At 34.9% G+C, this 17,197-nt stretch overlaps 2 protein-coding genes across 2 annotated transcripts in view; both read right to left on the reverse strand.

Moving 5' to 3' along the window:
- Positions 1 to 8,738, reverse strand: si:ch211-227n13.3 (uncharacterized). Its single transcript, XM_056467899.1, has 5 exons — positions 8,661 to 8,738; positions 7,978 to 8,548; positions 7,818 to 7,896; positions 3,140 to 3,253; positions 1 to 800 (listed from the first exon to the last, which is right to left on the reverse strand). The coding sequence occupies exons 1-5, from the start codon at positions 8,736 to 8,738 to the stop codon at positions 173 to 175; spliced, it is 1,470 nt and encodes a 489-aa protein (XP_056323874.1). The 3' UTR covers positions 1 to 172.
- Positions 8,739 to 13,680: 4,942 nt separating this feature from the next.
- phka2 (phosphorylase kinase, alpha 2 (liver)) overlaps positions 13,681 to 17,197 on the reverse strand; it is a 43,273-nt gene continuing 39,756 nt past the window's right edge. The window contains exon 31 of the mRNA XM_056467732.1: positions 13,681 to 17,116. Coding sequence (XP_056323707.1) covers positions 16,943 to 17,116 — 174 coding nt within the window. The 3' untranslated portion in view covers positions 13,681 to 16,942. The remainder of the gene's footprint in view (positions 17,117 to 17,197) is intronic.

Consider the following 17,197-nt stretch of genomic DNA (forward strand, 5'->3'; position numbering starts at 1 on the left):
TTTACTCACACAAAATGCCAGTGTTCGAGCACAAATAAAAGAACAACACAATAAATATCTGAACTTACAAATCTATCCATTTATAAAATGAACAAAAACTCGGCAGCAGTGATGCACGTTTCTTCAATCACAAAACAACTAACAAAACTACTTACAGAGCTTCTCTGCAGACTCAATTGCAGGACTCCCTAATAATCTGGTTCTGTTTCTTCACCATTGTGGCCAACAAGGACATGAAGTTCGGTTTCTGCGCATTGGGTTTTGGGTCAGAGACTTTCTTCTGGTTCCCCTGTTTGATCTTGGGCTTCACACTGAACAGATCTGTGGGCGTCTTGAACCAATCGGAATCCTCAGACGACTCGTCCTGCAGCTCAATCTGGGATTCATGAATCTCTTCATGCTCATGCCGCTGCCGTGGGCTTTTCCTCCGCTCCATGGTTTGCAATTGTCCATCAAACTTCAGCACCCGGCGTGTTACGTCTATGCCATCACACACTTCCAGCTCCCTCATTTTGCCCTTGGCATTAGCGCTCTTCTGATTGCTGGAGTTCTTTTGGTTTGATTTTGAAAACTTGTCTTCTGCATGGAGTTCATCCTCCTGTGCTTCTCTGACACTGAGGTTGAATGGAGAAAGCTTCTGGAGAAATGTGTTGTTCACTGAAGGCCTTCTTTTCACAGAGGAGTTCCAGCCGGCAACGGGTGGAAAGACCACTCGCGGCCTCTTTCGATGTCGTGGCTTTGCTCGGGTAATAGACAGGTCGGTCTGAATGGAGGTTAGATACTTGCAGCGACGCAAAATCCTAAACATAAGTACAGAAAATGAATTTACTTATTACTGTGTGCTTATTACTGGAGTAGTTGACATCTTTCATTGAATCATATAATTTTAAGTTAAATGGTGCTCAGTTATTTGTCATATTTTGTACATTATCATGATGTGGTGCATTATCTTAATAACACAGCAAGCTTTTAACTTCTGTCATTATAGAAAAAGTCTACCTGGGTGGGGGGTGGGGATTCGGGGTTGTTTTATAATATAGTCGTATGCTGTATGCTCTCTATATTAAACAAAAACTGAAATAATAAAAACAATTGTTCACAAAAAATGATGTGGTGCATTATCGTAATACTTAATTATTACAATGAGCCTGACTTTCTGAAGATTTAGGTGAATTTAAATTGAAGAGTAATGCCTGCTGTACATTCAGCTTTATAGATAAAAATTACATTTTAAAATGCAATAAAATCATAATTATTTTAAATTGTAATGACGATTAAAAAAATCTTATTTTACTGCATTTTCAATAAAAAAATGTATTTAAAATTAATAAATAAACCAATATATTATGAATGTTTGTGAATTTACAGTATACAGTATTCACATTATTATTAATATTGTTATTATTATTATCAGTGTTGGGGGTAACGCATTATAAGTAACGCACATTTCATAATAATATTACTTTTCTAAAGTAACTTTAAAAAAAAAAAAAAAAAGTCATATTGCTTGAGCTACTTAAAAAAACGTGAGTTATTTTTTACCTTGCTTAATTGGATTTAAAAAAATATTTTATGAAATAAAAATGACCTTAGTCAGGTTGAATCACACACTTAATGAGAGAGCATGCTGCTAGGGAACAAACAGTCAGCTCGCACTCATCATCATCATCTTTTTTCACAGCAGATGAGTCGGTGTACTGTTCTAGTAACTGAATATCTCAGGATATTGGTTTATTTCAAGTCAGAGGGGGTCTCCGGTATGTTAAAAAGTAAGTAATTAAGTACTTGTAATTAACAACTCGGTTCAATTTAATGAACTGGTTTGCGAATGGCCCCTCATCACTACAAACAGTCAGAAACAGAAACAATGGCAGACCGGAGACTTACATTTTTGCAATGGATTCTTGTTATTTTAAACTCATAAAAGAAAAAAAGCGGATTGTTGTGAAGTGTAGATTATGTGTGAAACTCTTTTTTTGAGATCAAATTTTTATTGAACAGTTGAAAATAATCTAGCATACATTGCTATAGACAAGGCTATCAACCAACTGCATTTTCTATTGTTACCCCACATCACACGAAAATAAAAAATAATTAACCAAAAAGAACAAATCAGAGCCAAAAACAAGAAGAGAGACAACAATAATAATAATAATTGTAATAATTAAAAATAAATAAATAAAAAAGGTAGAATACATACAAATAAATAACTAAAAGTAAATAAATTAATTAACCTCTGCATTTAACTTTTTACAAGAACACTTTTAACAAAGGTAGATACACTGGACTTTTACACATTGGTTAAAATGCAAAGAAAAAAAAAAAAAATTTCACAAATGTGTAAAACTCTTGATAACTGCAAGAAACACGACATCAAAAAACAAAACAAAACTGGATGCAAAGCATTACACTCACACCCCACCTATTGACATCAGTTTACGTTCTCCAAATAAAACAATTAATTTGACTAAACTCAGAAAAATGGTTATAGCTTTTATTGTTGAGGAGAGACAGCCACTGTCTACTGTAGAAGCGACTACATTTGGTAATATAGTAAGATTATTGATTTTTTTTCTCTTTTGAGAAACAATTTTCACATTTGTTAAGGCCACATGAAGCAATTTATTCAATGTATAAAGCTTAAAGATTTATTTTGATTTGGGGATTTTTTTTATCGTCATACTGTTCATTTTGTTATTAAACATTTTAAAGGTTTAAAATCTGTTTTTGTCTTAATATACATTTTCATGTTAGTACTCTTAGGCCTTATTGCAATCTTTATCTCAATGGGCTCTGAATGTACTTAACTAATAACACAAAATGTACAAAAGTAAAACAGGAAAAGTAACTCAAAAGTAATATAACGTATTACTTTCCATAAAAAGTAACGCAATTAGTCACTTTTTTGGGGGAGTAACTCAATATTTTAATATTTTTATTATTTTCATCATGATTGTTTTGTTCTCACATTTTAATCTCTAATTGTTAAATAAGACTTAAGTTATCTTTACTGAAGTAGGAGCTAATATGGTTACAACTGGAGTTCCTATAACTAAAATCACTTCCTGTTCCTGTAGTGAAAACATGCAAAACAGCACCTTTCATTCTCTGTTATTTCTGCAATGAGATGTTGACTCACCTCTGCTGAAACACATGAGGTCTGGAGCACTTCATCCAAGTTCTGTTGATGACTGAAGAACCGGAGCCTTGTGCCAACATCTTCCTGATGTGACTCAAGCTTGTCCACAATAACCTGAGGATTACACACAAGATAACACAACATTCACACAATTCACACTCAACGTTATTAAATTATGATTATAAAAGGAGCAATTGACTGATGGCCAAAAGATCCTTCATCCTACTGATTTAACAATATTAAATTAGGTAAGGGTGACACAGAGCCTCGGTGGTTAGCACTGTCGCCTTACAGCAAGAAGGTCGCTTGTACGAGTCCTGGCTGGGCCAGTTGGCATTTCTGTGTGGAGTTTGCATGTTCTGCCGATGTTAACATGGGTTTCCTCCGGGAGCTCCGGTTTCCCCCACAAGTCCCCATGCGCTATAGGTGAATTGAATAAGCTAAATTGGCCTTAGTGTATGTGTTTGAATGAGTGTGTCTGGATGTTTCCCAGTACTGGGTTGCAGCTGGAAGGACTGTGTAAAGCATATGCTGGATAAGTTGTCAGTTCATTCCGCTGTGGCGACCCCTGATGAATAAAGGGACTAAGCCGAAGGAAAATGAATAAATGAATAAACTAGTTAAAACTGGCAAACATCTATAAAAATAAAGATGGACAATTCTCTATATTTATCTTTCAGTTTCTCCTTTTTAGAAATGAGACTTCCCAAGTTCGCACAAATACTCATTGGGCCTCATTTGTGAAACATTAAAACTCAGAGAAATTGGTGTATAAAACAAACCTCTCCTCATGGATTCATGAGCGCTTTGTAAACATCAGATTTGATGTGTATGCTAGTAAATAAAAAAATCATTTATAAACAAGCTACATGTGCAGTGCACACTCATACACAATTAGCATAATCCCCATCTGCTAGTTGCATGCGCAAGAGATGATTTTCTGTAAACCAGTCAGCATTGAGCAGCGAGTCTAGCTTCACCCTTTTGATACTGTTGTGAAAAGGCCCCTTAGTGAGGCAGGCCCGTAGCCAGCCTGGTGAAAGGGGTAGGGTTTTTTCTCAAAAAGTGGACTTTGTTTTGTTTGTTGTTATACGCCTCATTTTCTATTTAATTTTGAGATTTAAATACTGCATTTTAGTGACATTTTAAGCACTACTTTTTTGGATTTGCTTGTCGGGTGGTCCGCATAACTCCACACTTTTTGATATACAAAAAATATTTTCTAAAGATTTAGAATAAAGAAATATGAAAAATACTTAAAATACCAATTTATTACATCATTAGAAAAAAAAAATCTGTTAATTTTTTTATTTAAAAACTGTAGCATGTTGTCATTTATTAGGCAATTAACAAACTGGCCAGCACATTCAACTTTCCTCAGTCAAAATTTGACCATTTGAATAATAGAAAAATTTAAACATAATAATAATAATTATAATAATAATAATAATAATAATAACAATAATAATGTACAGCTTCACGATATTTATAGCCTCTCTTGTAATAAGGTTAATTTGAAAATACAAGGATAACAAAAATAGCCAAAATAGTATTCAAATGAATCTTAATATGGGTCATTATTTGTTTTCATAGTATGGTCCAACATTTAGAATAAAAGTTACTCGTAAAATGTTTTCTCTATTTAAAAACAATACAGTAGTGTATTGTAGTGTTGTAAAGATTATTTCACTTACATCTGATTGTATGCTTTCTTGCATGGCTGGATGTTGGACTCATGAAAAATAACTGTTTGCATTGGACAATACTGATTAGCTGAAGTCACACCGAAACGACAGCCAACAGAGGATTCTGCTAGGTTTAAAAAGGTCTAAAAGCCTTTTCACTAAAGTTATTTTCACTATTTAGGATGGCGAAGCAGCTAAAATAGGACAAATGAGCTCATGTATGAGACAAATGTTTGTTTGTTTTTTGTCAGTGAGGGGTGGGTCCTTTGGGTCCCCCCAAACTAGGATCTGGTTTCAAAAAGCACTGCTTTAAAATCCATCGTTCTGCACAATGCCTTTAAAATATTAAAATTTATTTTACCACTCTTATTTGCTGCTCCTGATGGTGCTTGCTTTTAAACAGCCTTTCATCTCGTTTTATGCTTGAACAACTAAAAGAATACTAAGGTCTTTTTAACTGATTATATTTTAATTAAATTACATTATCGGTGCTAGGGCTGCACAAAATAGGAAAATTCTAACATAGCGATTTTTTTTATATTGCGATATAAATAGAATTTCACCAGATGACTTCATATCTCTATTTGGAAAGAATTTATAATGTTACATCAATTGAGATGATTCTGCAGTGAGAATACATCTCAATAAAATCTAATAAACAATCTATAAACTTTTTGGGGTCCTCCGACACATTTCTGTTGTGACCTCTGCTACTTGCAGTGCGTTTCTATGTTGTGAGTATTTTCATGCATAACTTTCTATAAATACAATCAAGAAAAAGATACAACTGAAACAAAGTGTTTTCATCATTTCCCAAGTCTAACAGTTTAAGTAAAAAAAAAAAAATCAATAAATTAATCATAGTTAAGGTCACAAATTATACAATTTCTTATGCCTGGATGCTTTTAAAATCCTTATAGAATCACAGGCATCAAAAACACATGCAAATTTTCCTCTAGGATTTTTTCCGGCAGGCCTTTTACACAGATATACCAAGTACCTATGGCATTATTTCAATGACAAATGTCGTGAGAGCAGCATTATAAGTAGAAATCCTATTTATGTAATACGAGTAGAGTTGTCACGATACCATAAATTTAGGCCATGATACTATACCATTTGAAATATCACGATACCAAGTAGTATCGCGATACTGTATTAGTTCATAACTCAAATCTATGAAAAAAAGCTAATTTTCACAAATACTATATTTTATATGTTATAATACTTAAATTAAATGTATAATTCCCTTATTATTGAAAACCTGTTATTTGTACAGACATTCTGTTTCATTTGTATATACTGGGACTGTTGTGTTGTTACTGCAATAATATTAATTAACTAGATAAATATTTATATAAATATCTTGACTGCTTATGTATTTGTTTTTTGTTTTTTAGTTTATTTTGTAGATAATTGACCAACAAAAAGTACAATAAAATTAAGATACAAATTATACCAAACAAAATTGGTTACAAGAAGAAATTTTTTTCAACCAAATATAAATATTGTTTTCTTAGTGTTTCCTGTTGCCATTTTCGTTTTTTATCATCAGCTGTATTTTTTTCAGTCTTATCAGGTAAGAATCCAAAGTAATTACAAATTTCACTTTAGTGAGTTGTTCTTTTTAAGAGATTGTCACAGTCATTGTAGCTAAATCTTATTCACTGGAACAGAAATGAACTGATTCAGATGTGTGTTTGAACCATCAGAAAGCGTGCAATAGCATAAAAGGCACCAATTCTACAGTTTCTTAGCCTTACTGCAGACTGTCAAAATTGAACTAAAATAAAGTGGTCTATTGATTATTTGCCAGCACAAATGAGTGAGCACTTTAGTGACTTTTCCACATGCAACATTAACTATTGCAGAACCGTTAAGGACGATACTACCATTTACAAACTACAGTGGCACCGCCACTATTTTGGAGCCATAGTATCGCAATGCTACCAAAGTACCAGTAAACCGTGCAACCCTAAATACGAGCACGCGAATCTCGTTGCCTGAGCGCCGATTTCCTCTGTTTATGCACAAAACTTCTTGCGTGCTTGTGCGCTCTCAACTAAATGCTGCTGAAGTGCGATTTAGTGCATTTATGTAATGAGCATGTCTCCAAAATTTATTAGACTTGCTAGGAATATTTATGAATTACTCCAATAGACCTACAGAGCAGCATTAATCAGAATCAGAAAGAGCTTTATTGCCAGGTATGTTCACACATACGAGGAACTTGTTTTCTTGACAGAGCTTCTACAGTGCAACAGGATTACAGAGACAGGACAAAAAACAGATAATAAATATATATAAAAAAAATAGAAGTAAATAATAATAATAAAGAAGTAAAAAATAATAATAATGCGTCCTGAAGTAAAGTGAAACAGCTATAAACTCCAGCAAAATAAAGTCTATACAATAAAGTTGTATGCAGAACCATAGACCTTTATCTATAAAGTATAATTCTGGAAACTGTTCATCGTAACTGAAAGCTACGTCATGTTTGCTAGCCTCACGCATCTGTCAGTCAGTCAGCATGTCACCTAAAGGGTTAAATAAATAATGCACAGCACTACTACGATTACAGAAAAGTTTGCGGTGTTATAATTGATTTACCTTTTAATATGTTTTAGTGCGATTATAACCCGCTATAATAGAAAACAACGACTGAATGTTTTGAATGAGAAGCTGTAATGTAGCCGTGGCAGGATGAATTTTGGTGTGGTGCCCCACCATGGAAGAATGATTGTAGCGGAAACCATGCAAATGATAAATGATGATACAAACTCAACATTGCATTTCCTGCGATGTGACTATTGCGAATGATCACATTGCAATATCAGTGCTGAAACTATATATTGTGCAGCCTTAATTGGTGCTGTAAAAGTAACTTTATGAAGTTTAAAACTCATTAACCTTTTACTGAAAGTTTATCGGTGGCTGAAAACACTAGCTGTAAATAGCCCATTGCAATGTGAAATCAGTTTAAGAAAACATACCCCTTCTCCCGATGACGGCGTCTCTGAGGGTGACGCTTTTTAAGCAGAATCCACATATCACAAGATAAAGATGCTGGATCTAATAAACAAACAAACAAATCATTAACACAAAAAAGGCACTTTGTATTAAAAATAAATGCCTTAGAGTCTCATTTCTTACTTTTATCTCTCCTTTTCTTATTAGGGCTTGGCCATCTTCTGACTTTGGTGAAAAGTCTCTCACATTCTCTGCATCTTATATTATCAACAGGTCGAGAGGGCGAGCTGGGGCCTGAATTTACAGTATGATCGCTACTGGAATCATCCGATACAACAAGTTCTTCTCGTGAATGAACAGGACTTGTAGGCCTCAACTCGGTCTCACATTTGTTCGACATCAACCTGAGTTCCTCTAAAGTGTCCTCGGCCATAGCCCCAACAGCCAGTGAGATCTTCTGAACCGAATCATGCTGTGATTCTACAACAGAAAGCCTCTTTTTACATGCTCGTCTTGAAGCAGCAGCTTTATACTTTCTTACTGGCTGCTTCATATCACGAACAACAGACACTTGGTCTATTATTTCTTCAATACTCTCTGATTTGCTGGAGTCGGTGTCACTCAACAGCACAGTGATGCTCTCAGAGCCTTTCACATTTTTAGGCTCTTGCTGTCGGCCTTTGAGGATTGTGGAGCGCCGCAGATTCATTGACACAGACTTGGTAGTGATTTCACTAAGAACCAAAATGTTCACCTGTGAAGAAGAATTAGGACACTTCATTAATTAATCAAACAACATCATAGACACGTTACAAGATCTCTTCCAGGCAATAGATTCTGACTTATATAAAAAAGTGATTTTCTACCTCACTGTAGCATCCTGAAACTTGTCTTTGAGGAAAGTTATTGAGGTAGTAGTCGTTTGCCCTGAAAACAATAGTCATCAGTGACTAAATGTAAACTAACTAGTCATTATAGTTTTAAGTTCAATCTAAACAATAGGTAAAAATTGCACACTAGATGGCCTTAAAGCTGCACTGTTCACCCTATAGACTTCCATTCATATGCACGCAAATGCGGCAGACCAGAAACGCAAGCTCATGCAACAATTTTTGCATGTTGCTACATTCCAAAGTTTAAGCTTGGTGAACTTTACAGAAATGTAAAATATGAAGCAATCGCTTGCTTTATCAATGTCCCATCATCTTGTTTTATCCGGCTCCCTTTATGACAGAATTGTGCTAACTCTAGTGCAGGGGTGCCCAAACTTTTTCTTATAAAGGGCCAAAAACCAAATAAGATTGAGACTAGTGGGCTGAAGGTAAATATAGCTGACATGGGTACTTCCTAATTTATTTAATAATATTTAAAAATAGCTTAAAAAAAATTGCTTTGTATTAACTAATACACTATACAGTTTTTCACGTTTTATAATGAACTTATTACTGTAAAAACAATCTTATTCATAACAGAATGGAGTTATACTAGTCAAGCTGCACCTGATTTTGCCTCTATCTGTCGAGTGACAGTATTTACATTTTTACAAAGTATTTATTTACGTATTTGCAATTAACATTTAAATGAAACATTTAATTTGAGATTGCTTTTAAAGTAGCATATTTTAATCTATTTTTAAACCTTCACTGGCATACTGTGTTTAGCATCAGTCCTGATGTCACAAATATTTATTAATTTTAGGGATCTTAAGCCTTTAAATTACAGTTTGTCTACATAATGTCATGTTTTTATCATAAAATAAAATCTATTAAAATAAAAATAAAAAAAAAATCTAAAATTTTTCATTTTATAAAAGCTAAGATTTTAATTTCATTATAGTCTAGGAAAAGTCAATGATCAAAAACAATTTGTTCTAATGCATTATTTTTTACGCCGTCTCAACTCACACTTACACACCGTATTTTAACAATATGGGAATTTATAAATAAAGATGTATGCCTTTTTGCTTGCAAACGGCACTGGAACTAAATATTGAATTTGATTTATAATAATAGGTTTATATGGGACGTTTTTGGAAACTATTTTTTGTACCCATCCAGTGTACTATAGATTAGGGCTTGACGATATGGCAAAAATGCAATCTCAATAATTATTTTCCATATTGAACTGAAGCCACAAAAATTAGAGGGTCCATTAAATGGCATGACATATTTTTGGCTGATAAATTTTCGGTGGCCAAAAATTCGAAACATTTCTAATATCAACACACTTTTAGATTTCCATTAATGCACATTTCTGCTGTGTGATTGGCTCTTTGATCAATATGGAGTAAAAAAGTCCAGAGCTTATTATTGTTATTGACATAAATTTTATCGCGATTCGATAAAATATCGCTTATCGGCCCAGCCCTACCATAGATGTATGAAAGCAACAAATGACAGTGATGAAAAAAAATATATATATATAGTCATTAAGGTAAAGTTGGTTTTATATTCACACATTCATTCAGTGACAACTTGTTACATACTACCTTTATTGTTTACCATGGTACTTTGAATATTTAGCTTGAAATCACATGACTTCAAAACAACATTAGCACTATTTATATGACTGAACAATGTTGTAATTAGTCATTGGCTGCTAATATGATCAGTACACTGGAAAACCCAAATAGTTAAGGCAACTCAAATCGTTTGAGGAAATCGATTGCAACAAACCATTAAAGTAAAAAATTAATCCTAATGAGTACTGTAAATTTAATCCATTTGAGTAAATGAAGCAATATGAGCACAGTAAACCCTGATAAATGAAGAGAACTCAAACTGAGTAACTTAAGTAAGTACTAAATTAACTCTTTACCTTTAACACTGAGTTCAAAACTCCTTTCAAATAAGTAGATTTAACTTGAAGGAAATTTTGAGTTAACTACACTCATTTCGTTTGATAAAGTTGACTGTTGGGTTTAATGGAAAATACTTTTCTGAAATTATATTATTAAGGAGAAAGTCCAAATGTGCAATTTTACAAACAACTTTACCTCAATAATATATTCAGCCTGAACACAACCAAAATTGTTACAATTATTAAGACAAAACGAACTAATGTTAATTCTTTCTTTGGGAAGCCTCTTTTAATGATTGGGGTGAAGTTGGTTTAATATTCGCACATTCAGTCATTTTAACAATCCCTATATTGTTTACTATGGTATTTTGAATATTTAATCTGAAACCGCATGTAACATAATTATGACTTCAAAACAACATTAGCACTATTTAAGTGACTGTGAACAATGTTGTACTTTGATAGTCGTTGGCTTCTGATGTGATTTCCCCATTTTGGCTGTTCAATAATACTTTTATGAAAATATATTATTATGGAGAAAGTCCAAATGTGCAAACATAAAACCAACTTTACCTTAATCTTTTAAGATAACACACTGTACATAACTTACATTGAACTGAGGTCGTCGTCAGTATTTACTTTACTTCAAATAATTGAGGTAATTATTTTAAGTGTAACGTTAACCTGTTAATAAGAAACGTACTCAGTTTAGAAATACTAACGCTAACCCAAACTTTTAATATCTGTTAGGTCTCTTCACGGTGACGAGAAGCAATTGAATAACTATTAGAACAAAATTCTAACGTATGTTTCTTACTCGGTCTTAAAATGTCCACAGTCCGTTTGGTCTAACATATCCAACAAGTCCATTGAACCAAGGATGAGCTCGAAGCGAACTAAAAATAAAGCGAAATCGCCGTTTCTCTGTTTACCTCAGAACTGCTGCACTCACTCAGTTAGCGCGCGATCGCATTTGAGCAAGTCTCGCGAGAACTCTCAGCAACCAGAAACTGCAGTTTCACCACAGCGGCCATTAGAGGACGACAGTGATATATTTAAAGGCCACCTGTGATGAAAATGCACAGGCAACAAAAACAGCTACAAAACCATAACAGCTCAAATTTCCCAGATTTAAAAAGCTATAATATATTATCCGATAGGTATTTTAGAAACTGTACAGACGCATTCAGGATTTCTGTTAAATCTTAAAAAAAATGTTAAAATAGGTGCCCTTTAAATATACTTTTTTCCTTAGACAAATTTCTGAGCTGAACTCTTCTGAATCTGAGTGTTCAGTCTAGGCATGAGACGATAACCGTTTTCAAGGTATACCACGATTTGGAAAAGTCAAGTTTTTAAAACCACCAAAATTTTCTATTAGACCGTTTCTAAGGTATGAGTAAGATTTTTTTTTATAGGAAAACAGAACTTCCAGCAGAAAAGATCTCCAAAGATGGCATTTGAAATTGTAAAGAAATCTGTGTTTTGAAACTAATGAAGACAGCAGAAGTCAATGATTCATTTAAATGATTTAGCCTGACATGTTTACTGTGGGGCAGAATGGTTGTGCTGTGGGTAGCACAATCGCCTCACAGCAAAAAGGTTGCTGGTTCGAGCCCCAGCTGGGTCAGTTAGTATTTCTGTGTGGAGTTTGCATGTTCTCCCTGTGTTTGTGTGGGCTTCCTTCAAGTGCTCCGGTTTTCCCAACAAGTGCAAAAAAAAAAAAAAAAAAAAGTGGTATAAGTGAATTGGGTAAGCGAAATTGTCCATAGTGTCAATGGGTATGTATGGACGTTTCCCAGTGATGGGTTGCAGCTGGAAGGGCATCCGCTGTGTAAAACATATGCTGGGTGAGTTGGCGGTTCATTCCGCTGTGGCGATTAATAAAGGGACTAAGCCGAATAAAAAATGAATGAATGAATGTTTTAAATGTCTGTCAAAACAAAATATATTGTGTTTAAAGGGGAAAAAAGCTTTTTAGTTTTTACCCAGACATTTAAAAATTATATATTTTAGAACAGTAATCACAATTCCATGTTACCATGATACTATTTATCCAAGGTTATCATACCGTCAGAATCTTATACCAGCCCATGCCTAGTTCAGTCTACAATCGGTCAAAAAACACCTAAAGACAAAGAACACTATTTAGTATACTATTTATACCACTTACAGGGCTTTCGTTTTGTTAACAGTTAACAAAAGTTGCTTTATCTAACATGAGCTAACGACAATCTATACTTTTCCCCTGAATTAAATATTTGTTAATGTTAATTAATCAAAACGTTCATCTTAGTTCAAACGGTAATGTCTTTATTTAAAAAAACGTATTAGTAAATGAGAATAACATAAACTGTAAACTAAATTATAACTATATTCTTAACTTCCCAATTACCACTTAATCTTTGGGTGTGATGTTGGACAATAAACTTGAGATGTATGGACTGACTGTGTAAGGAAAAAGCTTCAACAGAGAACATACTTCTTAATGAAACTATTGTCTGTTAATGCTGACAACCAATGTTTTATAGTGCTTTTATCGAAAGTATTACAACATTTTGTGTAATGTGTTGGCATGGAAATGTTTCTGAGGCACTGGGGAAGGGGGTAACAACAACCAGTAAGATGTGGGGAATACAACTATAGAGCATTGATAGTATATATAAAGAAAGAGTAATAAATAAGGCTATTATGATTGTGACGAGACATTCTTTATCATACACCGTCAAATTGTTACCATCAGGTCGTGGATATTCTGTTCCCAGACGTGTAAGAAAAAGGAAAAATTATCATTGATACCTCAAGCAATTAAGTTTTTTAATTCTTCCTCTCTCAACTGCAGTTGTTGTCCAGCAGACTGGATATTTATTTAGAGCAGGGGTACCATGGTACTTTAGGTTTTTAAATGATTTATTTATATATATGCCAAATATGAAATGTCAGATGTCTCTGTGAGTGTATGCTGCAACTGAAATTTTCCTATGGGGACAAATAAAGTTAACTAACTAACTAATAAACTAATCATCATTCTAAAAAAAATAAAAATAACTGAATAATTAAATATAAATCCACACCATAAGCCAGTCATTTGTTTCTGTAATTACTTTAATTTTATAGTATTAGTTTGAGGTCAAACAAATGCTTAATGGAGGCTAAAATACAGTACTTCCCTTAGTATTTCTCCATGAACGTAATAGAACTATATAACAAACTTAAAATGACGAGACAGTCACATTTCTATAGTCAATGTCCTGAAGAGAATATCAAAAGCCTGTGTGACCTTTAAAATCCACAGGTTGAAACTTACAACACAACATAAAACATTTTTCCCTAACAAAATTATTCATAGTCTTTCTGACATCTCTTCATTTTCTTAATTAAAGAAAACATAACTGGGTCATCATTTAGTTCTCAAGTTGTTATTGTTCTTCTGGTGGGCACAAAGAAATTTTGAAAAGAGTTTATTAAACAAATGTTGACGTTCATACTACAGTAAGTCAATGATGAACTGTTTGGTTACCAACACTTTTCAAAATGTCATGAAGTAATATGACAGAGCGTTCATTTTTTGAGTGAACTATCCCATTCTCAAATGAATAAAAACTTTTAAACATATGTTTTCATTAAACACTGATTTAAATGCATGATTTGCCAGGTTTCCTGTGCAAAACATTACAAGCTAGAATTGCACATGCTTGGTTTTACCACAATCTTGCATGTCTACATGCAATAAAACAGATTCATTTTTCACAAATATCAAAGGCATTACACTTTGTATTGTGTCTTTGAATTAGAAGCACCAGCTAAGTATCACATGAAAGCTATAAGATAATATTTGATGGAAAACACAAGTCTGAAACTTTATTAGCACAGTGTCTGTTTATCTAGACAGAGTTCTACAGTATATACACCCGTTCACACCAATAAGGATGATTAAATGATAACTATTCTAACATCGGGTGACACAGTGGCTCAGTGGTTAGCACTGTCGCCACACAGCAAGAAGGTTGCTGGTTCGAGTCTCGGCTGGGTCAGTTGGCATTTCTGTGTGGAGTTTGTAAGTTTTCCTCATGTTCGCGTGGGTTTCCTCCGGTTGCTCCGGTTTCACCCACAGTCCAAAGACATGCGCTAATTGTCCGTAGTGAATGTGTGTGAATGTAAGTGTATGGATGCTTCCCAGTACTGGGTTGCGGCTGGAGGTGCATCCGCTGTGTAAAACATATGGTGGATAAGTTGGCGGTTCATTCCGCTGTGGCGACCCATGATGAATAAAGGGACTAAGCAGAAGGAAAATGAATGAATGAATATATTAACATCATTGGATGATGATGCACTGTTTATCACAAGCACATTTTGTTTTAAATGCTCTTTAAAATAGGAGGATTTCTGATTGGCTGTTGATTTTTTTTTCTTAATTTTCTTTAAAAATATTCTTAAATTGAATGGGACTGAAACAATATTGTGCTTCTGTGTTTCCATTATATTTGTAGGTGTGACGTGGACTCGTGTCTTTTATATTTAGACCAAGTTTTATTGTTAATATAGTTACAGTTACTGTCATTGCTTACATAAAAAATAATACAGTAATTCATAGTAAATAGTGTTTTTGAACCACACTATAGTCAAGTATACTATGTAGTATACTATAGTCAATCTCATCTCATCTCATTTTCATCCGCTTTTCTAGGACCGGGTCACAGGGGCAGCAGTCTTAGGAGAAAACCCCAGACTTCCCTCTCCCCAGACACTTTCTTCTGCTCCTCCGAGGGAATCCCGAGGTGTTCCCAGGCCAGCCGAAAGACATAGTCCTTCTAGCGTGTTCCCCGAGGCCTCCTCCTGGTGGCATATGCCTGGAACACCTCCTTAGGTAAGCGTCCAGGAGGCATCCGAAACAGATGCTCGAGCCAACTCAGCTGACTCATAATGTGGAGGAGCAGCGGCTCTACTCCGAGCTCCTTCCGGGTGACAGAGCTCCTCACCCTATCTATAAGGGTGCGCCCTGCCACCCTGCGAAGGAAACTCATTTCGGCCTCTTGTATCCGAAATCTTGTCCTTTGAGTCATCACCCAAAGCTCATGACCATAGGTGAGAGTAGGAACGTAGATTAACGGGTAAATCGAGAGCTTTGCCATGTGGCTCAGCTCCTTCTTTACCACAACGGACCGATACATCAACTTTACTGCTGCACCAATCCGCCTGTCAATCTCACGTTCCATCCTTCCCTCACTTGTGAACAAAACCCTAAGATACTTGAACTCCTCCACCTGTGGGTAAGGATTCTCCTCCAACCTGGAGATTTATACTGTATATATTATAATATTTATAAAACTTTGTAAAAGAATGCTACAGCATACTGTAGTGTGAACTATAGTAAAATGTATTAAATACTGTAGTATACTTTAGTTTCATCTACAGTAAGTCTTGGTATATTGCAGAATGATTTAGTTTTAACATTTGTTTATATTCCTAAAGCTGTTAGGCTACAATAGCAACTACAGAATTACCACAACACATTAATTCAAGCACTTTACTATTCATTCATTCATTCAATCATTCATTTTCTTTTTGGCTTAGTCCCTTTTATTAATACGGGGTCGCCACAGCGGAATGAACCGCCATGTTTTACGCAGTGGATGCCCTTCCAGCCGCAACCCATCTCTGGGAAGCATCCATACACACTCCTACACTACAGACAATTTAGCCTACCCAATTCACCTGTACCACATGTCTTTAGACTGTGGGGGAAACCGGAGCACCCGGAGGAAACCCACGCGAATGCAGGGAGAACATGCAAACTCCACAAAGAAACGCCAACTGACCCAGCAGAGGCTCGAACCAGCGACCTTCTTGCTGTGAGGCGACAGCACTACCTACTGCGCCACTGCGTCGCGCACTTTACTATAGTATGGTTAAAACACACTATAGTATTTACTTTAAATTACTATAGTTTTTTCACATGGATGGTGTGAACGGGTCTTGTGGCCTAAAAAGTTGAAGAATTTAAGTGCTAATTTAAATAAAACATACGTTTATAAACATAAAACGATAAATTAAGATAAATTATTCAAATATCATTAAATACTGTATAGGCGACTAAAGAGATATTTCTGTCATGTAAATTAAACATAAATTAACTATTTTTAAAGTTATTTGCGTTTACATTTTTTAAATTAGAATTGTTCACAGAACAGCACAGTGGTCCGTTTTCTGCAGTCTGTTTTCTTCACAGCATTATTTTTAGTGTTTTCCCTGTTTCAGCTTGTCCTTTGCTACTGAACTCAGTAATATTTTTCACCGTTTGATTTGATGTAACTGGTCATAGATCAGCAGTGAAGGTCACTGGCAGTTGTTACTGCATTAGACAGCTGCTGTTTGGAAGGAAGTCTTGCACATATGTGACCACAGCCTTGGAAAGATAAGTCATGGTGCCGTAGCTGCCGCTGGGAGCACTGTCATAGAAGAAGTTACAGATTCCTGTGGCAGGATCTTGCTCCAAGAAATACTCATTGGCCCCGCTGGATCTCTGCAATAAAAACAAACACGAAACAATGATCAAAATGTGCAAAGCTGGAGTCCAGACAAAATCAGGACACTTTGATGAAGC

The sequence above is a fragment of the Danio aesculapii genome, chromosome 11, assembly GCF_903798145.1.
Source record: "Danio aesculapii chromosome 11, fDanAes4.1, whole genome shotgun sequence".
Lineage (NCBI taxonomy): Eukaryota > Metazoa > Chordata > Actinopteri > Cypriniformes > Danionidae > Danio > Danio aesculapii.